A 25,292-nucleotide genomic window follows, 5' to 3' on the forward strand; every position below is an offset into this window, starting at 1 on the left:
TATCTCTGTAACCTCCTCCAGCCCTACAACCTGCCAAGATCTCTGCGCTCCTCCAATTCTGGCCTCTTGCGCATCGCCAATTTTCTTCGCCCCACCATTGGCGGCCGTGCCTTCAGCTGCCCGGGCCCTAAGCTCTGGAGTTCCCTCCCCAAACCTCTCCAACTCTCCATCTCTCTTTCCTCCTTTTAAGACCCCCCTTAAAACCTACTTCTTTGACCAAGCTTTTAGTCTTCGGTCCTCATGTCTCCTTATGTAGCTCGGTGTCAATTTTTGTCTGATTATGCACCTGTGAAGCGCCTTGGGATGTTTTATTACGTTAAAGGCGCTATATAAATGCAAGCTGTTGTTGTTGTTGATGATCTCATAATCTAGGCCGACACTTCAGTGCAGTACTGAGGGAGTGTTGCCGTTTGGATGAGATGTTAAACTGAGGACCTCAGGTGGATGTAAAAGACCCCATGGCACTATTCAAAGAAGAACAGGGAGTTCTCCCAGTGCCCTGGCCAACATGTATCCCTCAACCAACATCATTAAAACAAATTAATGGGCCATTTATCTCATTGTTGTTTGGGGGACCTTGATATGAGCGTATTGGGTACATTCTGAAGTCATGAAAGGTGCTATATGAGCTGTCTCAGCCCTAAGCTCTGGAATTCCCTCTTTAAACCTCTCCACCTCTCTCTCCTCCTTTAAGACGCTCCTTAAAACCTACCTCTTTGACCAAGCTTTTGGTCTCCTGTCCTAATATCTCCTTATGTGGCTCGGTGTCAAATTTTGTTTGATAATCGCTCCTGCGAAGCACCTTGGGGATGTTTTACTACATTAAAGGCGCTATATAAATGCAAGTTCTTTCTTTCTTCCAATAAATGAGGCACTTTTCACTCTAAACAGCACAACTGCCTCATTAAAATGTGAATTATCCAATAATTTGAATTAAGCAGGGAAACTAAGTAAAGTGGGAAGTTGGGGCTGGAGATTGCTCCTTATTGAGCTCGTTTTCCAGGTGGAAAAGAGGGTAAACGAGTCCAATTTTGCGGGGCTATCCCCTACTTCCCACGGCCACCTGAAATACCTCCCAACGACACATTGTCCTCGGATGATTTTCAGGGGCCGCCTTAAACAGGCCTTAGGGCCTTTGCTTGTGTTAATGGGGGGGGGGGCCTAACATCTGTTTAAGGACCCCCTCAGCAAAATTGGTGAGCACTGAGCTGAGCTGGCTGCTCCACTCGTGTTTCGGTGGGACTACTGTGGCCTAACAGGCAGTCATCACCAAAAAGTAAGTTGGCATTTTCACTTACCCACCTCAGGAGTGCTCCTCCTGCCTGCACAGCGCTCCTCAAGTCTGCTGCCAGCCCACAGTCGCCCCCCTTCCGGTTCTTCTTCTCCCCGGCCCCCCCCCCCCCAAATCGGATGCTGCAATCGGGCAAGCCGCCTCTGCAGGCACGACGGGCAGATTATTATAACGAGGCCTGAGGCCCAATTCCAGGTGAGGCTTTGTGCCTGAGGTGCCTGGAGTGCCCCGCGCTTGTGGAGCGTCACCCGTTTTTGGGCCCGAAATCGTCTTGCATTGAAGATGCTGCTGTCTAGGTTTTACAAGTGGGTCACTGGTAGCTGTGAAACTGAGTCGGCAGCTTTCAGCCTTTGAGGGGCCCTGAATCGGCCCAGAAACAGCCCAACAAATTTTGGGGGAAAATAGAGATGGGAAAAACCCAGTTATGTCTTAAGATGTTTTATTTAAGCAGTATTCTATGTAAAATACACAGGTGGAATTTGTGAAGCAGTTTTATTCTATTTTTTCATCATTGTTTTTCCCCCTGACACTCTGGTAGTCATGGAGACAGTGACAGACACAGTCTCCGTGATTGAATTGTATGACCTTAACTTCAAAGATAGAACTTGCGTTTTTATAGCCCCTTATCACATCTCTCAGAAAGTTCCCAGAGCGCTTCACATACAATGAATTACCATGAAGCATGGCGATTGTTGTGATGTAGGCAAAAGAAGCCGGCCATTTTCCACACAGCAAGATCCCAAGAAGTGCCAATGTGATGAACGAACAGTTAACAAACACCACCTAAAAAAAAAACGTTTTACGGGAGGAATGTTGGTCAGGACACCAGGAGAACTCTTCATAAAGTGTAATGGGATCTTCAACTTCCACCTGAACCACTGGAACAGATACACCGGGCCTGGGTACATCACCAGAGCTTCATCCTGGATCATGTGCTCTAGTGGAACATGAGAACATAAGAAATAGGAGCAGGGCTAGGCCATACGGCCCCTCGAGCCTGCTCCGCCATTCAATAAGATCATGGCTGATCTTCGACCTCAACTCCACTTTCCCGCCCGATCCCCATATCCCTTGATTCCCTTAGAGTCCAAAAATCTATCGATCTCAGTCTTGAATATACTCAGCGACTGAGCATCCACAGCCCTCTGGGGTGGAGAATTCCAAAGATTCGCAACCCTCTGAGTGAAAAAGTTTCTCCTGATCTCAGTCCTAAATGGCCGACCCTTTATCCTGCAACTATGCCCCCTAGTTCTAGACTCTCCGGCCAGCGGAAATAGCATCTCAACATCTACCCTGTCAAGCCCTTTCAGAATCTTATATATTTCAATGGGATCATCTCTCATTCTTCTAAACTTCAGAGAGTATAGGCCCATTCTACTCAATCTCTCCTCATAGGACAACCCTCCCATCCCAAGAATCAATTTGTGAACCTTCGTTGCACTGCCTCCAAAGCAAATATATCCTTCCTTACGTAAGGAAGGATATTCTTGGAGTGGAGTTTGAACCACAATCTTCTGATTCAGAGGCAAGAGTGCCACCAACTGAGCCAAGCTGACACCTAACTAGGGTTGCCAACCCTCCAGGAATGAAAGGATAATCTCTCTGCAAACAACTCCGGGATAAAATCATTGGGGCGTTAAAAATTGTGTGTTTTTAAAAATTTTCTTTGAACATCTTTTGATTCTTAGTTACAAAGATATTGGAGAAGGAGGGGAGAAAGGCTGTTTGATGGGGCAGGAGGTCATGTGATGAAACCTCCAGAAATACATCCAACCAGAGTTGGCAACCCTGCATCTAAGTAATTTTGAGAAGGTTTATAATTTGGGGTCTTTTTTTTTGCCTATCATAGTCCCTCCTTTCCTGAAGGTCCGACTCATGTTGGAGCCCTGAGGCCACTTCCCAAATGGCCATTCCTCATCATTTTTGAGTCTAGGCATCGAGTGCTGACAGTATGACTGGGCGCGGGCCATCACAGTTCAGGTCAATCCCGCACTCGACCCCCATCCACACACACACACACACACTCGCACAGACACAACCACACCCACACACACACACACACACCCACACACTCGCACAGACACAACCACACACACACACACACACACCCACACAGACACAACCACACCCACACACCCACTCGCACACCCACACAGACACAACCGCACACACACAGACACAACCGCACACACACAGACACAACCGCACACACACACACACACACACGCACACCCACACAGACACAACCGCACACACACAGACACAACCGCACACACACAGACACTCGCACACCCACACAGACACAACCGCACACACAGACACAACCGCACACACACAGACACAACCACACACACACACACACGCACACCCACACAGACACAACCGCACACACACAGACACAACCGCACACACACAGACACTCGCACACCCACACAGACACAACCGCACACACAGACACAACCGCACACACACACACACACACACACACTCACACACTTTTCAGCAGGTATTACTGCTGAGTGATAGGAAGTGGGATGGTTCTCCCCCTCTGTCTAACCCAGGGTCACTGAAGCCAGTTGGACTAGCTGCTTAATTTGATTCCATTCCATTGGGCCGGATTTTGCTGTGACCGGCAAACGAACAATGCCAGCCATTCGTTAGACTTGCATTTGCCCATAGACTTCCTATTAGCTTTTTGCACGGCAAATTCCTGTAAGTTTGAGATCCATTCAGCGTGGAGCCCTCTACAGGGCATCCGGGACCTGTGTGAACAGGGCAAGCAACTGTGTATCTCCTTAACCAGTCAGATTGAAGAATCATTAATGAACAGCTCAAGAGTCTGAACCAGGAAGTGTAAGTAGGAATAGTGAGTTCAATATTAAATCAGGTTCAGAAAGCGAAATAGAGGGGAAGGAAGAATAGATTAAGAGAGAGAGATAAAATGGACAGAAAGAAAAAGTAAAAAAGAACATTTTTATTTCATTTTTTTTAAATGTCTAACAATAATTAATAGCTGAAGGATCACATGATTTGAACTGCAGTGATGTCGGGTTTAATTTCACCCCCTTGTTAGGGAGGAATAACAGATCCTGTGTACACATTTACAGGGCTATGGGGAAAGAGCAGGGGAGTGGGACTAATTGGATAGCTCTTTCAAAGAGCCAGCACAGGCACGATGGTCTGAATGGCCTCCTTCTGCGCTCTATGATTCTATGACTACCCTAACTAGGGAATCTTGCTGAAACTCTGCCATCTTTTTCTAACCAGAAAGATAACCTCATTTACATGGATAAAGTGTTCGAAGCGGAGCAGATTGAGAACACGTGAATTCCCAGTAATAGGAAAAGACCATTAGGTCCAATAAGCTTTTTTGATCGATCTCTATCCCATCTAACGGTCTTCTCCCCACGTCCCTCAATCCTTTCTCTCCGAAAAACCCATCTAATTGACCCATGAACCCATCAATTTTGTCCACTTCCAAGTCCTTCCCTGGTAACTCTACTGCCCTCTGGGTGTCAAAGTTCCACCTGACGACCCCTTCTTGCTCCGAACTTGCCAATTTCTAGTGATATTTGAGCCCTTCTTAAATCACAATGGAGTAGTGGGATATGAACTTGGTACCAAAGGTGGAGGTCGGTGAAAATGATCTACTCGTGAGGGATGGGGGCCTCAATTTGGACGCAAGTAATGGGGGCAGGTTAGGTGATCTGGATGGTCTCTTTGCTCACTCCTATCTTCAACATTCCTGACGATATATCTAAGGATGGCCCAATATTCATCAAAATGCCAATTTAAGATTCTTTTTCATTGGAGTGGATAACCAGCAGCGAGTTACAAGGCAATAATTTAATTCTAGCGTTCCTGTGTCAGAAATCTCGACTCCAGCTTGGGAGGAACCCTGCGAACTGAGATTCGGTCTCAGCTTGTTATTGTTTCTACCATTGTGGGATCCACTTCTAACCATCATGAGGATGTAGTGTTGTTAAAGCACATTTTCACATATTGCCCATCCCTAATTGCCCTTGAGAAGGTGGTGGTGAGCCGCCTTCTCCTTGAACCGTTGCAGTCCGTGTGGTGACGGTTCTCCCACAGTGATGTTAGGAAGGGAGTTCCAGGATTTTGACCCAGCAACGATGAAGGAACAGCGATATATTTCCAAGTCGGGATGGTGTGTGACTTGGAGGGGAACGTGCAGATGGCGTTGTTCCCATGTGCCTGCTGCCCTTGTCCTTCTAGATGGTAGAGGTCGCGGGTTTGGGAGATGCTGTCGAAGAAGCCTTGGCGAGTTGCTGCAGTGCATCCTGTGGATGGTACACTCTGCAGCCACGGTGCACCGGTGGTGGAGGGAGTGGATGTTTAAGCCGGTAGTTGAGGTGCCAATCAAACGGACTGTTTTGTTCTGGATGGTGTCGATCTTCTTGAGCGTTGTTGGAGCTGTTCCCATCCAGGCAAGTGGAGAGTATTCCATCACACTCCTGACTTGTGCCTTGTAGGTGGTGGAGAGACTTTGGGGAGTCAGGAGGTGAGTCACTCGCAACAGAATACCCACCCTCTGACCTGCTCTTGTAGCCACAGTATTTATATGGCTGGTCCAGTTTAGCTTCTAGTCAATGGTGACCCCTCAGGATGTTGATGGTGGGGGATTCGGTGATGGTAATGCCATTGAATGTCCAGAGGAGGCGGTGAGGCGCTCCCTTATTGGAGATGGTCATTGCCTGGCACTTGTGTGGAACGAATGTTACTTGTCACTTGTTAACCCAAACCTGGATAGAAGCTTTTTGGCAATCAAAGGTATTAAGGGATATGGGCCAAAGGCAGGTATATGGAGTTAGATCACAGATCAGCCATGATCTAATCAAATGGCGGAGCAGGCATGAGGGGCTGAATGGCCTACTCCTGTTCCTATGTCCGTATGGATGTTGTCCAGATCTTGCTGCGTGGACTGCTTCATTATCAGAGGGGTTGAGAATGGAGCTGAACACTGTGCAATCATCAGCGAACAGCCCCACTTCTGACCTAATGATGAAGGAAAGGACATTGATGAAGCAGCTGAAGATAGTTGGGCCTCGGACACTGCCCTGAGGAACCCCTGCAGCAGTGTCCTGGGGTTGAGATGATTGAGGAGGGACAGAGCGGGCATCGGGGAGAAGGGACTATGCGGCGGATCGGGGAGGAGAGGCTGCGCGATGTGTCAGAACACCTCTCCATTTTGAGCGAGTTAACACCTCCGCCAAATTAGCAGAAAGAGGAATCTATAACGGTCCACCATTCGGAAGCTCCGGTCTCCGGCGGAATTCTGAGGCCGTGGCGCAATTTCACTGACGCAAAGGTTCATTGTGCTGCGGTGTTTGGTCATGAGCAGAGAGGATTGCTTTGTTTTTCCAGCTGGGTTTGTGACTCCTGAAAAGTGCTGGTCAACATGGCCCTATTTAGAAATGCTCCAAATAACCTCTAGCTACCGAGCAGCTGCTGCACGCTGGTCAGCTTATCCCCTCTGTGAAGAAAAGAGCTATAATTAAACCACAGCGTATGTTGTCAAGCGGTATCTGTCTTAAAGGGGAATCCTTGTGTACAGTAGCTCACTGCACACGCACGCGCGCTCACACTCGCGCACGCTCACACTCACGCAGCTCGCCTCCCACATCCAGCTCCAGCTCCAAGTATCCATTTGCTTTCTTCCATTTCGTCGTTCGAATAGAATTTCAAAAATAGATGTTTTTCCTACTTGCACGATAGCCGGCTTTAACTTATCGTGAGGACTGTTTGTTAGCTAACGAGGCCCCTCGCTGCTGGCCAGCGTACGGCCAATCTTGGGTTTAATGGAGGGAATTGGGAGGCCTGAGTTACAAGAAGTTTGGAGAAGGAGGATCTAATAGTCTTGGGAGGAGAGTGGTGGAGGTCCTGGGATGGAGGGAATTAAAAATCTGGGAAAGGGAGTGAACTAGAAGTCTGGAGAAGGGATGAAGGTACAAATCACGGGATGGAGGGAGCTTGGAGTTCCAGGGTGAATCAAGCTAAGGCCCCAAGGAAGTTAATACTCTTGGAATGGAGGAAGTTACGAATTCTGGTCAATAAGTTTAAAAAAAACAAATTCTTGCTTCCATATAGTGCCTTACTACATCAAAACTCAAAGCCCTCAAATATTGAATTACTTCTGAAGTGCAGTGACTGTTGTTATGCAGGAACAGGTGGCAGTCATTGTGTATCTGTACTGAGATAAATCACCAGTTCATCTACTTGTTTTTGTCGGCGATAGTTGAGGGAGGTATGTTAGCCAGCAGTCTAGGACAACTCCTTGTTCAAATAGCGCAAAGAACCTTTTCCCTCCCCATGAACAGGCAGACGGGACCTCAGTTTAACATTTCATTCAAAGGACAAGATTGGAGGGATTCCTGAAATGGAGGAGACCATTATTGAAGGAACAGGCTAAGCTGCATTTCTTCATTCCCTTGCTTCATTACGTTATTAAGGGTCCTGAGATTGACAATCCATTTGGATGTCGATAGGGGTTCTGGAACGGATAGAAGTGAGAAATCTGGGTTGCTAGTGAATTGGAGTAGAACATCAGAATACCCATGAGCAGTACCTTGGTATGATGGTAAATAAATTCATACCCCACTCTGAAGAGTTCCCTATCTCAGCTATGCTGCCGTGAGGAGATGTGGCAGAGGCAGCTGAACGGATGGTCTCAATCTTCGTCCATGAGCTCCTCGCACTTATTGCTGGAGGTGAGGGTGGAGGGGGCAGAGAAGAGGAGTTTAAGAAGCCAGTCGGTAGTGGAAAAAAGAAGCCTGGGGTTTACCTTTGCATTCCAGGATAATCCTGGAAGAGTGAGCAGTTTTGGCAGAGGAGAGCCATGCCTGGTAGAGCTTGAAGTGGTCCAGCCAGATCTGGTGCTGAATGGCTAAACCAGATGTGATGTTTACCGTCCTCACCAGGCTGAATAGCAAAACCAGCTGTGCACCATAGACATTCAAATCTGTGCCCCTTGGGCTTAAGGGAGTGAAGATGGGGGCTGTACCGGGGAATGACCAGGGTGAGAGAGAATAAGGTTTTTACTTGGGGGGGGGGGGGGGTTAAGAACATCAAATGTGAAGGTGAGGGAGTGAATGAGCAGGTCGACAGCTGCAGATGTATCGTGGAAAATAGAGGGCAAAAGGCTAGACAGTTGAGAGTTTGAAAGTGCTGTTGTAAGCGACTTGGAGGAGAGTATTTCCAGGGGCAGAGGCAGAAGGAAGTGGATTTGGAAGAGGGAAGAGGCGAGTGACACAAGGAAGTGATCAGTGATGGCCTTGTCAGTGATTGAGACGATGGGAATAGAGAGGCCATGTGAGATGGCAGGGTCAAGGGAGTGGCATGGAGAGTTTATATGGAGGGAGAAGTTAAGAGTGGACAGGAGGGCCATGAACTCAGAGGAGAGAGGGCAAAGTGAGTTGAAATGGAGGTTGAACTCACCAAGGATGAGGAGTCGATCAGCGCAGAGGTCGAGGGGAAAAAAAAGGAGTGAGGACCTCTCGTTGAGAAACTGGGGGTGGGGGGTGGGAATGGACTGCAGGCTGGAAAAAGTTACCGTAAAACTTGAAGGGACTGAGTAGCGGAGCAGAGTCTTGCGGTGGAGTCCAGTACAGCAGCGTAGTCCTGATGGCGGAGGACTCCGGGAGTGCGGGAAATCAAAATTTGAGCAGAGTTCCAGCCATTGAAGACAACACAGTGAAAACACAGAAGAAGCAGGGTCATGGGATGGGCAGTGGGATCGGCACAGGTAGTTTTAAACTTGTAGTTTGGGCTAAAATGTACCCACTATTAGAACCAGGGGATCTTAAACAGTGGGAGGCTGGAGATTGGGGGAGAAAGGACCAAGGATAGAATGTAGGAACTGCATGACAAAAACGGACCAAGCTCCATCTAGTTCGCCCTCTACCTTCCTGGTAGTCGCATGATACAACGATAATGGAGTTGTTGACTAATCATAGCAATCAATCTCCATCAATTAGTCTACAACAGACCCAGACATGAGGTGAGGAAAACCCCCAGTGGTGGAGAGCTTTGGGAACCATAGGTCCAAAGTCACCTGTTCCTCCCAAGCCCATTACACTTACCGCATGTCATGATAGAGTTGCAGAGGAGAGGAGCTCACTGAGGGGCTGCTAGCCTTGGATGCCATCTTGGTCAACAATGAAAGGGAAAATTGGAGGGGAACCACCCTAGGCCGCCCTTCATCTCCCAGCTACCGGTTCAAGAGTGCGATTGACGGAGGCCTGAGAACAGGATCCATTTTGGCCGAGGAACATTGCTTGTCCTTAGGAAGAGATGAAAACAAACATTAAAAAGTATCTCAGAAAAGTTTTGACATTATGTGAGTCACTATTTTCTGCGTAAGTTGTCTGAGGATATGCCATTCCTGTTGTCGTTTCTCATTTAGGCATTATTAATCAACTATGGAGTGCCAGGATACTGTCAATAATAACACTCAAGTCCCTACCAGTGGAATTGGAACACAGAAGCCTGTCCAATCTCCGGCCTCGGCACCCAGCCCCGACCAACTGGAGAAGCAGGGGGCAGACAGTCCTGCCGAAATCTCCCCAGCACCGCCAAAACAGCCAGAGATGGAGCCAAAAGCTGCCGTTGCGCCCGATCAGGCACCGGTGAAGACGGCTTCTCTAAAACCGAAGGAGGCAGCTCCTGTCCAGGCCCCTGTGACCATCCCTGACATTTCAGAGGAACTGGACAGGCAGCTGGAGGACATTATCAAAACCTACGCCTCTGAGGACAGCCAAGCAGGTAAGGAGGCTGAAGGAGACGCGGAGAGAAGTGAGGTCCTGAACAACGGAGATGTGGAATCAGAGGACTGCAGCGGGGAGGCCGAGAAAGAGCGGCAGCCGGGGCCCACAGTGGTTGGTGATGTTCCAGAAGCAAACAAGGAGATGGGTAAGGAACAGAAACTGGACAAGAAGAAACTGAAAGGACTGGGTGAGTACAATTTAACTTCTCATGTCAACTTGATGAACATATTCCGGGGAAATTCAGGCAGCATTGGACATCGAACAGCCATATAGAGTGTTCCAGCTCTGAGAAAAGTTTAAGGCATTAAATGGCCAATCATCCCATTGAACCCTGACCCTGTAATACTCAAGCTCTCCCACTACAACGTCCAACTGCACTTTCAACGGCCCGAATATTTTTGCTTGATATTTTCACTGTTGTAAAACTTTGCAAACTCCTTATAGAATCACACAGCGCAGCAGGAGGCCATTCGGCCTGTCCTGCCTGTGCTGGCTCTTTGAAAGAGCTATCCAATTAGTCCCGCTCCCCTGCTCTTTCCCCGTAGCCCTGCAAATTTTTCCTTTTCAGGTATCTAGTGGAAATTTGTCCCAGACATCCACTTGTGTAACAAAATTCTCCCTGTTGTAAATTTACTGTAAACTAATGTCCCGCTGACTTATTCTGAAGTAATGTTCTGGGTTTCTCTTGCCTCACAAGACTCGTGCAGATGACGGAGACCATTCGGTCCATCTAGTTCATTCATAAAGACCCTACTTTTCCCCCATCGCAGCTTCCGGCTGTTTCTTCAATGATTCCCAAGGTTTTTAGCCTCCACTGCCCCACTTAGACGTCCATTCAACATCTTGACCACTCCTTGAGGTAGACCTTTGAAGTTAATGGAAATGAAAATGAGGGCAGATGTAAGAAGGACTGCCAATTCACCACCACTCGTTTTACACTACCGCACCGAGTCAAAATTACCCCTTTTGTGTGAAGAACTTCCTGATAATTGTTCTAAATTTGCCTTTTGCTAGTCTGAAGCTACTGTGACAAAAATGAAGCATTTCCGACTGTGTTTTAGCCCAGTAGCTGCTCCTGTGAATTCAGCCACACTACACAAGGGGTTAAAAACCAGCAACACGCCCAGAAATCATGTACCGGTTTAACTCGACACAGTGTTTTGAACCTCAGTTTGCCTGAGGGAGGAGCCCAGCCACACAATTCAAACACAAACATGATTTGTCTGGGTATATTGTTGTGATTGGCAGCTCCACCTTCTCAAGGGCAATTCGGGATGGGCAATAAATGCCGGCCTTGCCAGCGACGCCCACATCCCATGAACGAATAAAAAAAACAACGCCCGAGTAACTGTTCAGGTATATTTATTAGCCTGGAATGTTCAAATCAAGGAATTTTATCTGGATCCTACACAGGCATTCTACGTGAGACTCCCCAAAGACTATTAGCTAAGGTAGATAAATCCTGGAATTCAATTCATCAAGAGAGAAAGATTCTCTGCAGAAGGTGATTAATTATCTCGAGCTTAGCCGAGACCTCCAAACAATTTATTATTTTCCACAATTTGAAGAGCTAGCAAAGTTTAACAACTTGAATAGTGCTATGGGAATCTTATACGTCCACCTGAGAGGGCAGACAGGGCCTTGGTTTAACGTCTCGTCCGAAAGACGGCACCTCCAACAGTGCGGCACTCCCTCAGTACTGCACTGGGAGTGTCAGCCCGGATTATGTGTTCAAGTCTCTGGAGTGGGATTGTGAACCCACGTCCTTCTGACTCCAGGCTGGGAGTGCTGCCCGCTGAGCCAAGGCAGACTGAGTTCCAGCTCTGTGCGTACATGGCTGTGAAACCTCAAATTTTTTTTTTTAAAGGTACATCTGAAAGGGGGTTGTGCCTGCATGAAAAGGTGTTTGGCAAACACTTGACGTAAGTCATGTCAAGATGCATTGTTGTATCGCTTAATTGCGGTGTTTTAACAAAGGAAAACAACATTTTCAGGGCAGCCTTCGTGAAACGAAAGGCTCCTCGGTGCTTACAGGCAGAACTATAAACACTGAGCAGGAGAGAAGTCAGGGGAGGTCACTGAAGGCACAGTCAAAGGGGTCATAGGAACAGGAGTGGGCCATTCAGCCCCTCGAGCCTGTTCGTTAAATTACACCATCGCGCAACTCCATTTTCCCGCCTTTGCTCCAATATCCCTCGATACCCTTACCTTCCAAAAATCTATCGATCTCAGTCTCGAAAGCTCCAATTGACCCTCAGAGTCCACAGTCTTTTAGGGAGGGAGTTCCAGATTTCCACTACCCTTTGTGTGAAGAAGTGCTCCCTAAACGGCCTGGCTCTAATTTTAAGGCAGTGTCCCCTTTGTTCTTGATCTCCCCACCAGAGGATTTAGTTTCTCCGTATCCACCCTATCGAATCCTTTCAACATTTTAAACACCTCGATCAGATCACCCCCCCAATCTCCTAAACTCAAAGGAACACATGCCTAGTTTATGGAAGCTGGCCTCATAATTTAACCCTCTAAGCCCTGGCATCATTCTTTGAGGAGACTTTTGAAGGAGGGGAGAGAGACGGTGCGGCAAAGGTGTTTAGGACGAGAAGTACAGAGGGAGGAGGCACAATGGATGAAGACTGTGGGGCATGGGCCACGGTGCAGACTGGAGAGTAAAACACACGCCTCTCCTGACTCTCTCTCCCCAGATGAAAAGTTTGCCCAACACTTTGTCATGAAGACATTGCCCCTTTAAGGATCAATCCTGATACTTCCTGTCACTTGATGCTCTTTAAGACTAATGAGGAATCTAACATTAACTGTGACGGCAGGGTTTGTATGGAGACTTTTGAAGCTCTGAACAGTTATTACTGACATTCCTGACCCAGTGTCAGCCATGGCTCAGTTGGTAGCATTCTTGCCTCTGAGTCAAGAGGTCGTGGATTTAGAGTTCCACTCCAGGGACTTGTGCACATGGTCTAAACAGGCACTTCAGTGCAGTACTGAGGGAGTGCTGCAGTGTTGGAGGAGCTGTCTTTCAGAAGAGATGTTAAACTGAGGCCCCATCTACCTTCTCAGGTGGACGTAAAGGATCCCACAGCACTATTGAGCAGGGGAGTTCTCCCCGGTGTCCTGGCCAATATTTATCCCTCAACCGACATCACTAAAAAAAAACCAGATTATCTGGTCATTATCACATTGCTGTTTGTGGGATCTTGCTGTGCACAAATTGCCTGTCACGTTTCCTACATTACAACAGTGACAACACTTCAAAAAAGTACTTTGTTGGATGTAAAGCGCTTTGGGACGTCTTGAGGTCGTGAAAGGCGCTATATAAATGCAAGTCTTTCTTTTAGTGCCAGCTCCATTTATTTTTAATTTGTTCTCGGGAATGTGGGCAGCATTGGTAAGGCCAAATTTATTGCCCATCCCTGGTTGCCCCGAGGCCATTAAAAGTCAACCACGTAGTGTGGAACTGGAGTCACATGTAGACCAGCCCAGATAATAGGGCGGCAGGTTCCCTTCCCTGGAGGACACTGGTGAACCTGTGTTTATTTTTTAAAACGACCATCTGGCATTTTTCATCGTCACTTTTCTGATGCCAGCCCGCAGATCACCCCACCTATTGGATGTGTTGTTACTGTCACCTTGCTGTGGGTTTAACAATCCTGTTGCCTTTTTGTTTTAAACACAGGGAAGGAGGTTGCCGTATTGATGCAGAACCTGAGTAAAATTAGCACGCCCGAGGAGAGGCATGATGCCCTGATCATGAAGTACACTGAATTGGTCAGTAAACACAGAACTGAATAGGATTTATCTTTTAATCTTTATGTCTTCTCCTCTCCTCGCTGGGAAACACCTCCAGAAGCACGAAACCGCCCTTGGCTCCGCACCCAAGTGGCCCTTTCTTAACGTGCATCTCTGGGCGGCGAGTGCCGGTGGGCTGTTTGACCGTGAGGAGCTTCACGGCCAAGCCAGATCCTGTTCTTGACCGACGTCCTCGCTTTCCAGCGAGGACGGCCGGATAGCAACGAAGAGCTGAGAACCCCCGGGCTGAGGCCTTCACTTTCCCTCCTAGGCCCAGGGGTCCTGAGGTGAATCGTGGCACGCCCACCTGGTTAACCCAGCGATTGAGCCTCAGAACTTCCTGATCTGTGGGGCTCAGTGCTACATCGGGCGGCCCTGTGCCCGTGCGTTTTTAAATAAGCAGCTTGTGTGTGAAAGAGCAGGGAAGCAAGTGGCACCATCAACCATCTGAGGACACTGGAGAGGAACTGTGATGACAGCCCCCTCCAAATAGTAGGGCCAAGTTCTGTCTTCAGGCCTAAGTTGATTCCACATGGTTTAGAATTAGTGCAAACCCTGCTGGAAAGATCAAGTGCTAATAGCATTCAATTCTCTGCCGTAAGCTCATTGCCATAGGGACAGGTGCCAACTCAGGCAAGTCTAGGGAGGACAGGGGGAGGAAAACAAGTTAATATATCTCTTAAAACCTACACCCTCTGTGCCACTACATGGAACTCCTCCTCCCAGATCAGCTCTGCAAAGTGCCTGCAAGGTTGTGGAGCCAATTTTCAGGCCGTCACTCTCCCTGCATGTGCCAGCCCTGTACTGCGTGGTAGCCGCAAGCGTCCTTGCAGCAGACGGCACAGCTGGGCTTCTGCCTCTGTGTTGACCTAATCCCTGCAAAGACAGGTCCCCACGGCCATTGGCAGATAGGGGGGGGGGGGGGGTGTCAGGGCCTGAAGGAATGTGGCCAATCGTGCAAGGTTGGCTCTTGGCCACCCTGGCGTGGGCACCTCTTTCATGCAGTGCCACACAAAGCACGGCTTGCTGCGATTGGGGTGCTTCTGAGAAATCATCCAGTGTAAGAGTTGGTCAGAACGTCACGTAACATAACGTAGTGACACCATAGGGGAGTCCACTAGCACAGCTTGATTTGGAGGGGGAAGCCTTCACCAGCTGCATCTCCCAAAGAGAGGTCATCTTACTTCACCTCGCGAGCTGGCCCTCTGTAGATCCTCCTTTCCTTCTGAACACATTGTCTCGGAGGAATCGGACTGAGGAACCAAACTGATGCCAGTTATTAAAACTGGATAGCCATGTGGTGAAGGGAATACTAGAGCCTGGTATTAAGTTGCTTCCAAGCCTTTATTCACAGAGATTCCCCTTACACACACACCACACCCTAGCTAAGCTCTCCTATAAAAAAGGATACAAGAGAGTCCCCAATCGATACCCACCACCTGAATACAATTAACCCCAATTGATACAAATCATACAATTAACACCAGTTAAGGGAGCTGGGGGCAATACATAAATAAAAATAAAGGACTTGCATTTATATAGCATCTTTCATGACCTCAGCACATCCCAAAGTGTCTTACAGCCAATGAAGTTCTTTTTGAAGCGTAGTCACTGTTGTAATGTAGCAAAGGCGGCAGCCAATTTGTGCACAGCAAGCCCCCACAAACAGCAATTTGAATATGACCAGATAATCTGTTTTTAAGTGATGTTGGTTGAGGGATAAATATTGGGCCTGGACACCAAGAAGAACTCTCCTGCTCTTCTTCGAAATAGTGCCATGGGATCTTTTATGTTCACCCGAGAGGGCAGACGGGGCCTCGGTTTAATGTCTCATCCGAAAGTCGGCCCCTGTGACAGTGCGGCGCTCCCTCAGTACTGCACTGGGAGTGTCAGCCCAGCTTTTTGTGCTCAAGTCTCTGGAGCAGGACTTGAACCTACAACCTTCTGACCCAGATGCGGTGAGAGTGCTCCGAGTAGCCAAGCTGCCAGCCACCATCCAACCCCCTCCTCTCATGGTTTAGAAGATCAAATATCTAATTCTATGACTTCCCATTTCAGTTTGAGCAGGCAGATAGGACATCACTTTAAGAACTTGTCTGAAAGTCGGCACCTCCGACAGTGCGGCACTCCCTCAGTACTGCGCCGGGAGTGTCAGCCTGGATTATGTGCCCGGAGCGGGACTTTGAACCCACAACCTTCTTCTGAATCAGAAACGAGAGTGCTACCCACCGAGCCAAGGCTGACGATTTAGGGTTTCGCGCGATCGGAATATCTGTGGCTTTTTTTTTTCCGGTCACAAAATTATTTGCCAAAGTTCTAGCCCGCGCAATGGATGGCATCCAGGATTTGCTGACGGTTCCAGATCACTGAGGGCCTGCAGTACCATCGAGCTCCTGCTGGAGGGCGCCACTGCGCATCAGTGGCTGCTAAAGCTCGCTGGTGCCACCATTAGGACCATGACGGAACTGCAGCTGTTTGTCATCAATAATTCCACACGTTCACCGTGCATTTTCAACCACAACACTGGTCCATGGAGAATATCTCGGAAGCAGCGTACAGAGCGGGGGAAAAAAAAGTAAAAGAGAGGAGCAAAAAAAAAATAATTTAGGGTAAGGAAGCCTCAAAGAGAAGGGGTGAAACGTCTGCCCCTCTCAGGTGGAGAGGTCCCACGGCCACTATTTGGAAGAAGAGCAGGGTGGCGGGGGGGGAGTTCTCCCCGGCGTCCTGGGGCCAATATTTATCCCTCGACCAACATCACTAAAAAAAAAAGCAGATTATCTGGTCATTATCGCATTGCTGTTTGTGGGATCTTGCTGTGCGCAGATTGCGTTTCCTACATAGCAACAGTGGCTACACTTCAAAAGTACTTCATTGGCTGTAAAGCGCTTTGGGACGTCCTGAGGTCGTGAAAGGCGCTATATAAATGCAATTCCTTTCTTCTCAGGGGATTTTGAAAGTGGTTTTAAAGCTTGAAACTTAAACGGTTCAGTTCTACGATTTCTTATATCTTTTTGGATGTAGAACAGATTCACAGTGCTACGCACTTTTAGTTTGCTTACAGAAGGCGGGAGCGTTTAGACGACCGACGCGAGGCGGGAATCCCGCGTGGGTAGCGTTGCGTCACTGTGGGGGGGGGGGGGGCGGTGTTCCCCAGGTGTTCCCCAGATGTTCACTGATGGTTGTCTGCGCAGCTGGAAGAGTTTCGCGGCGAGCAGAAACAGAGGAAGCTGCTGCAGAGAAAGCAGGCGCAGATCGCCAAGGAGAAGGACCATCTGCAGTGTGAGCACAGCAGGGCCATCCTGGCTCGCAGCAAACTCGAGAGCCTCTGCCGAGAGCTCCAGAGACACAACAAGACGCTCAAGGTTAGTGGCATGGGGTGGGGGGGTTGGGCAGGGGGGTAGTGGGGGGGCAGGGGGGACTGCTAGCTTAAAGGGGCCTCGCCATCATTAAAAAAGTGTAAACGAATTAAATGGTGATTTGGCAAAACGCACAACACGATGGTGTAAATCTCATTGACACATCTCACTTGAGCCACTCGTCTACTGAAAGGGGGAAAGGGATCGATCGCCTAATAGTTTTCCATGAGGGTAGTAGCACTTTAAGAGCTCTTGGCACTTGATCAAACGGGTGGGGGGAGGGGGTTGGATCATACAGGTGGGGGGAGGGGGTTGGATCATACAGGTGGGGGGAGGGGGTTGGATCATACAGGTGGGGGGAGGGGGTTGGATCATACAGGTGGGGGGAGGGGGTTGGATCATACAGGTGGGGGGAGGGGGTTGGATCATACAGGTGGGGGGAGGGGGTTGGATCATACAGGTGGGGGGAGGGGGTTGGATCATACAGATGGGGGGAGGGGGTTGGATCATACAGGTGGAGGTTGGAGGCCCTCGATATAATAATGATATGTGGGCTCCCAGTCCCCACCATTCCCAAAATAAGATTTCCCATTGGGTGTTAGACTTCAAAGTTTAAAGAGAAACTAATCAAAGAGGAGGCGAGGATCGTTCTTCCTTTCGTTCTTTCTTTCGTTCACTCTTTCCTTCTCTTCCTTTTGCTCTTTCTTTCTTTCTCTTTCATTCTTTCTCTTTCTTCTCTTCGTTCTTCCCTTCTCTTCGTTCTTCCCTTCTCTTCGTTCTTTCCCTCCCCTTCCTTTCGTTCTTTCTTTCTCTTTGGTTCTTTCTTTGTTTCTCGTTCGTTCGTTCTCCCTTTGTCATTGAACGCAATCTGTTTCTCCTCTTCTGAGCAGGAGGAGAGCCTGCAGCGAGCGAGAGAGGAAGAGGAGAAACGCAAAGAGGTGACCAAACATTTTCAGGACACCCTGATCGACATCCAGGCCCAGATAGACGAGCACAGCCAGCGCAACGTCAAGCTGTGCGAGGAGAACACCGATCTCACCAGCAGACTGAAAACCATCATCGAGCAGTACGATGCGCGGGAGGAGGTAAAGAACGGAGACGGGGAACCCTGGCACGTGGAGCCTCTGCGAGTACACCCACCAACCAGGGTTACCAACTCTGGTTGGACATATTCCTGGAGGTTTCATCACATGATCTCAATTACCCCGCCCAAACAGCCTTTATTTATTCCATCGCCAATTTTTTTTTTTATAGCTAATAAATTAAAGGGTTCAAAGAAAATGAATAAAAATACATTTTTTTCGATGTCCCTAGGGTTTTTCTCCTGGTGTTTGCTCACAGCAGTGGCCAGGAGATTAATCTTCAATTCCTGGAGACTCCAGGACAATCCTGGAGGGTTGGTAACCCCACCACACCCCCACCTCCCCCCACCACCAGTGCAGGCAGTGTTCAGGTGGGGTTTGTGGTGTGTAAGATGTGTCCTGAGCAATTCTAACGCTGGCTGCCGAGGTACTAGGTACGTAACAGAAGGGGCTTCCACCGGCCAGCGTGCGAGATCCATGACCACGTTATGAGGTGGATTTGTGACACAATGGGGAAATCGGGCGGGGATGGGGGGGGGCAGGGAGGGAGGGGCTCAGCCTTCACTGACCTGTGGCAGAGTGCGTGGAGGAGCAGGCACAAGATCTTAAGATAGTTAACGATGAGGAAGGCCATTTGGCCCATCTTGGATCCTCCACAGGAAAAGACCCTGAACTCTCTCCCATTGCAGTGTACAACTAATTGGTTTCTTCGAAGGTCCAGGGTTTTTGCCTCCACTAGTCTGCCTGGAATTCCATCCCATTCATTGCCCGCTCTTTGCTTACTGTCGCCCACCTCCACCCTTGTCTCACCCTCACTGCCGTTCGAACTCTAATCCACACTTTTGCCACCTCTGGATTCGATGGGCTGGCTTCTCCTCCTCGAGGCAGAGTGGAGGCCGTGCAGGACTTCCGCCCACCCCTCTGACTCTGCCCCATTCCCCTGGGCCGAGGCCGAGGGTCATTGAAGATGCAGGCTCCTCGGGGCAATTCCCACCGCCAAGAGGGAGCCCCAGCCGCCAAATCCTAGCAGCGGTGCAACTGGACCGTCACCACCGCGGCACCGGGGGGGGCGTACGGGCATTTAAAGGGGCAGAGGAGCCTCGAAGACCAGGGAAGCTGCAGCCTTGTTGACCTCGGCAGAGACCGAGGCAGGTAGGTGTGCGGGGGGGGTGGGGGGGGGGGCAAGATTGGAGGGAGAGGCGGTCGCTACTAAGTCCTCTGCCTCCTTGATCTCAGAGCCGTTTCCGCTGCTACCCCACGCCTTCCGCATGACGGGAAGTGGGGGGTAACTGGGCGGGAGGGAGGGAAGTCGGCTGATCCCCCTCCGCCAACCACCCCCCCATCCCCCCACCACCCCTCCCCCACCCTTCACCACCATTTGCGAGCAGCAGGTGGGGGGGGGGGGAAGGGGCGGCCAGTGGCAGTCCCAGCTGGGGTGGGGGAGGGTAATCCTGAAACAGCATCAATGGCCGTTCACACCGTTCCCACATGGCTTCCACCAGTATCCCGCTGAAGTTACAGCGGGAGGTCAGGAGAACCCCTGCGGAATTTCTCTCCCACCACACGCACTGCTTCCGATAAACAAACCCCTGACTTTACTAGCAGTCGAAGGAATTTCATACCAAGGCGTTGAGTGTCCACACACTGATAACGCCCGGCAAAACTTCACCCCCTCCCCATGGCCTGCCTGTTGCCAGTAATTCCGCCGGCCCCGCACCAGTAGATGTCCTAATGAAAAGTTGATCAAAGGTTCCGAGGTGGAGGGAAACTAGGGTTGGATTTGACGGCTCTGCAATGGCTCTCAGCCGGCCACAGCCCTTCTTTAGGTCTCTCCAGTACGCAGTTGTTCACTGTTTCGTGTGCGTGTGCGTCTCATTCTTTCCGCAGCATTTTGAAAAGGTCTTCAAGCACAGGGACCTGCAGCAGCAACTGTTGGATGCAAAGCTCCTACAGGCACAGGAGCTGATGAAGGAAGCCGAGGATCGGCACCAGCGAGAAAGGGAATATGCAAGTATTGGCCCACCATTGGTTTATCGATTGGTATATAACTGTTGGCCAACCATTGGTTTATCGATTGGTATATAACTGTTGGCCAACCATTGATTTATCTATTGGTATATAACTGTTGGCCAACCATTGGTTTATCGATTGGTATATAACTGTTGGCCAACCATTGGTTTATCTATTGGTATATAACTGTTGGCCAACCATTGGTTTATCTATTGGTATATAACAGTTGGCCAACCATTGGTTTATCGATTGGTATATAACTGTTGGCCAACCATTGGTTTATCTATTGGTATATAACTGTTGGCCAACCATTGGTTTATCTATTGGTATATAACTGTTGGCCAACCATTGGTTTAGTGATTGGCCTCCAACAGTTGGCCAACCGTTGGTTTATCTATTGGTATATAACTGTTGGCCAACGGTTGGTTTAGTGATTGGCCTCCAACAGTTGGCCAACCATTGGTTTATCTAGCGGTATATAACTGTTGGCCAACCATTGGTTTATCGATTGGTATATAACTGTTGGCCAACCATTGGTTTATCTATTGGTATATAACTGTTGGCCAACCATTGTTTTATCTATTGGTATATAACTGTTGGCCAACCATTGGTTTAGTGATTGGCCTCCAACAGTTGGCCAACCATTGGTTTATCTATTGGTATATAACTGTTGGCCAACCATTGGTTTATCTAGCGGTATATAACTGTTGGCCAACCATTGGTTTATCTAGCGGTATATAACTGTTGGCCAACCATTGGTTTATCAATTGGTATATAATTATTAGCCAACCACTGGCTCATATAGTAGTTACTACGAGCTTGAATGATTGGGTCAGTGATGTTGTCATGGAGAAACCTTTCTTGTGGCCGCAAGACGCAAGAACATTAAAGGTTTAGTGTGACTCTTCTTGTTTTATCATTGAATTTTACAGAACAGAATAAGGCCATTTGGCCCATGAAATGTGCACTGGCCCTTTGAAAGAGCTGTCCCCTTAGTCCTGTTTTCCCAACCTTTCCCCATACCCATTTAAATTCTTCATCTGCTTCTTCTTCAAATATTGATGCTTCCACTGGTGTTTCTGGAAGGGCTGTCCATATTCTAACAACCCTCTGTGCTTAAAGAAAACATTCTCCTAGCCTCACGCTTCATTCTTTTGGTGATGATCTTGAATATATCCCCTTTAGTTACTGAGTCACCAGTTGGTGTGCTCAGAACTCTAGTGGTTGCATTGAATATGCCACGGAGTTCTGAATAAGGATGATTCAGAGATCGGTCTAGTCAGGATGCTCCAGCCATCGTGAGGTCTGGGACAGGCTTGATGGACCAGCTGGTCTTTTTCTGCCCATCAATTTCGTATGTTCAATACAGTTCCTGGGAGGGCAGAAATTTGCCTGAAATACATTTTTTTTTTTACAAAGAGAAGTTGCTATTAATACCAAATCGATCGTTCTCAGTCTCTCTCTCTCTCTCTCTTCAAATAGCTACTGAACCAAGCAGCTGAGTGGAAGATGCAGACCAACATCATGAAGGAACAAGAAACTCTTATGAAGGCCCAGGTGATTTGAGGGAGACTGCATGGTGTGCCAGCGAGGGCGTGCTGAATGGTTTATAGGCTCCTCACATATGCATGGTAGGGTACAAGATTTCCATCTGGAAGTCACGTTGATAGATGTAGTGCTAACAATCAGTGGGTTGTTTTAATCATCTACATATTATCAAAGCATTTCACAGCCAATGAAGGACTTTTTGAAGTGCAGTCACTGTTGCATTTTAGGGAAATACGGCAGCCAATTTGCGCACAGCAAGCTCCCACAAACAGCAATGACATAAATGGCAGCAAGTTAATCAGTTTTAATGATGGTCGGTTGGCCAGGACACGGGGAGATCTCTTCAAATAGTGCCGTGGGATCTTTTACATCCATATGAACAGGCAGAAGGGGGGCCTCGATTTTAACACCTGATCTGAAAGACGGCACCTCTGGCAGTGCAGCACTCCCTCAGTAATGCGCTGAAGTGCCAGCCTAGATCCTGGGCTGAAGTCACTGGAGTGGGACTTGAATTTACAACCTTCAAAGGTTGAGGCAAGACAAACTCTGCACTTACTTACTTTGTGTTGTCACTATTTTTGGTCACGCTTTTGTGTCAGCTCTTACCATTGTAAGTTATATCAACGTTTCCCATCCAATTTTTGCTATGTCAACTGTTACAAAGTAGTTACAGGCTTTGTCCACTATGTGGCTCTATGTGAACAAGTTTCTGAAATCCATGTCCCAACTCCATTGCTATCTCCTGTATAAAAAAATTCATAATCACCATCGGACTGTGGACCTGCATCGGGCAATTCACTGCAACAATTCAACTACGTTTAAAAAATATATATTGTGGGTACATAAAGTACAGACTATTTAAGGAAATTCAAGAAAGGCTTGCTTTTATATAGTGCTTTTCATGCCCTCAGGATGTCCCAAAGCGCTTTACAGACAGTTAAGTACTTTCTTTGAAGTGCAGTCACTGTTGTAATGTAGGAAACGCAGCAGCAAATTTGCACACAGCAAGATCCCACAAACAGCAATGTGATAATGACCAGGCAACCTGTTTTAGTGATGTTGGTTGAGGGATAATTATTGGCAGGACCCCGCTCCTCTGCAAATAGTGCCATGGGATCTTTTATGTCCACTTACAAGATATTTCTCTGCTATTTTATCACATTTCCTGTTTTAAACCCGTTTAGTAAAATAATGCATTAATGTGTTTGTCACTAACAGCACACGTGATTCAGCCTAAAAGTGTAGAATGCAATATTGCTGTTCAGCCCATCAACCATATACTGGTCATGAAGTTCACCCAACTTATTTAGTCTCTGAGGGAAGTGTCCAAACCTTCCAGGGCGGTTAAATCCCTACAACTTTCTCCCTAACCCTTAAGTGAAATGAAAGGGGACATGATCGAGGTCTTTATTATGTTGAAAGAGGCGGACAGTGTAAATGTAATAGGATTAAACAGTGAACAAAGAACTAGGAGGCACAATTAAGAAACCTCAAGCAAGATTTGAGATCAGTAGAAATTACTTTCCCTCCCAAACATCGTGGAACAGACCTCGTTAGTTCTGTTCCTGGTAAGACCTATAAAAGCTAGACACAGCTGGATGGATATCTCTTCACTAGGATTTAGATGATCAAATACTGTGTCAAACATGTTGGTTCCTGGGAAGATGAGTGGTGTAACTACATGAGATCAGCTAGCTCACCAGGAGAGCTCCACTGTTCTTCCTCATATAGTGCCATGGGATCTTTTACGTCCACTTGAAGAGGTAGATGGGGCCTCAGTTTAACGTCTCATCCAAAAGGCGGCACCTCTAACAGTGCAGCACTCCCTCAGTACTGAATTAAAATGTCCAGTGTGGATTATATTCTCAAGCCACTGGAGTGGCTTCATGACTCAGAAGTGAGAGAGCTGTCCACTGAACCAACACTAAACAACAGTTCATAACAGGAAAGCCCATTCCCAGAGCTGACGTGTACATGCCGATCTATTTCCAGCTCGCGCTGTACTCGGAGAAGTTCGAGGAGTTCCAGGGGACACTGTCGAAAAGCAACGAAACGTTCAGCAGCTTCAAACAGGACATGGAAAAGGTCAGTTACTTGAAATCGCTCGAGCGATCGCGGGGCAGCGACAGGTCACTCAGTTCTAGCAAGATTAAGAGGGATCAGTGTATATTTTCGTGTGACTTTGACTTCCTTAAATTGGGAGGGTTGAGGTGGGGGGGTGGGGGGGGGGGGAGTAATTTTGGGAGGTTTCGGGTGCAAAGCCTCCCTGGCAGTAAACGCAGATCAGAAAATCGTGGGCTAGAGTCCTACGTCCGCTACCACGCTCACTGCTAGTGAGGGTCCACGATATGAGCTGAGCATCATGCACATTCCCCCTGGGGCCAGGACAATCAGGAACATTCTGCTTCTGGAACCCCACTTATAGAAAGAACTTGCATTTATATAGCGTGTTTCACGACCTCAGGACATCCCAAAGCGCTATAGAGCCAATGAAGTACTTTTGAAGTGTAGTCATTGTTGTAATGTAGGAAACGCAGCACCCAATTTGCGCACAGCAAGATCCCACAAACAGCAATGTGATAATGACCAGATAATCTATTTTAATGATGTTGGTTGAGGGACAAATGTTGACCAGGGCACTGGGGGAGAACTCTCCTGCTCTTCTTCGAAACAGTGACCTGGGATCTTTTACATCCACCTGAGAGGGCAGACGGGGCCTCGGTTTAATGTCTCATCCGAAAGATGGCACCTCCCACAGTGCAGCACTCCCTCAGTACTGCCCTGAAGTGTCAGCCTAGGTTTTGTACTTAAGTCTCTGGGGTAGGACTTGAACCCACAACCTTCCTGATTCAGAGGAGAGAGTTCTACCCACCGAGCCACCGTACTTAAATGCCACCATTTTTGCCATGGTGGTACGTTTATGCTCTGGTATCTACGTTCACAATGTATTCTTTTCTGTGGGTTGCTTAACGGTTTAAGATATGTAGCAGCATTCTGACCATCGAAGTAGTGATGTTGTTGGTCACTATGGTAAAGGGTTGAAGTACTGGGGATACATGTTAAAATGAAGAAGTTCGGAATAAGAAGGTAGTCAGGCAGAACATTTTTCACCCAAGGATTCACAGACATGAAATAATTCACAAGGATTGAAGCAGACTATAAATTGTTGAAGAGCTAATCCGATGCATTTCTGGAGAGAGGAGGTATTGAGGGACGTGGGATCAAATTAGATAGATGTGTTTGATCTATTGAAAGGGAATGAGCTTGTTGGGCCAAATGGTCTATTGATATTTCTTAAAGAAAGAAAGAACTTGCATTTATATAGCATGCTTCACACCCTCAGTAAATCCCAAAGTGATTCACAATCGATGAATTACTTTTGAAGTGCACAGCAAAGTCTTAGCAATGAAGAAAATAGCCAGTT

At 48.1% G+C, this 25,292-nt stretch overlaps 1 protein-coding gene across 1 annotated transcript in view; it reads left to right on the forward strand.

The window, feature by feature from the left end:
* The window catches only part of txlnba (taxilin beta a), a 29,632-nt gene that overhangs the window by 904 nt on the left and 3,436 nt on the right, over nucleotides 1–25,292 (forward strand). The window contains exons 2-8 of the mRNA XM_067988561.1: nucleotides 9,714–10,261; nucleotides 13,760–13,851; nucleotides 17,064–17,234; nucleotides 18,119–18,313; nucleotides 20,198–20,317; nucleotides 21,803–21,877; nucleotides 23,861–23,953. Coding sequence (XP_067844662.1) covers nucleotides 9,730–10,261; nucleotides 13,760–13,851; nucleotides 17,064–17,234; nucleotides 18,119–18,313; nucleotides 20,198–20,317; nucleotides 21,803–21,877; nucleotides 23,861–23,953 — 1,278 coding nt within the window. The 5' untranslated portion in view covers nucleotides 9,714–9,729. The remainder of the gene's footprint in view (nucleotides 1–9,713; nucleotides 10,262–13,759; nucleotides 13,852–17,063; nucleotides 17,235–18,118; nucleotides 18,314–20,197; nucleotides 20,318–21,802; nucleotides 21,878–23,860; nucleotides 23,954–25,292) is intronic.

This window comes from Heptranchias perlo, chromosome 8 (genome assembly GCF_035084215.1).
Source record: "Heptranchias perlo isolate sHepPer1 chromosome 8, sHepPer1.hap1, whole genome shotgun sequence".
Lineage (NCBI taxonomy): Eukaryota > Metazoa > Chordata > Chondrichthyes > Hexanchiformes > Hexanchidae > Heptranchias > Heptranchias perlo.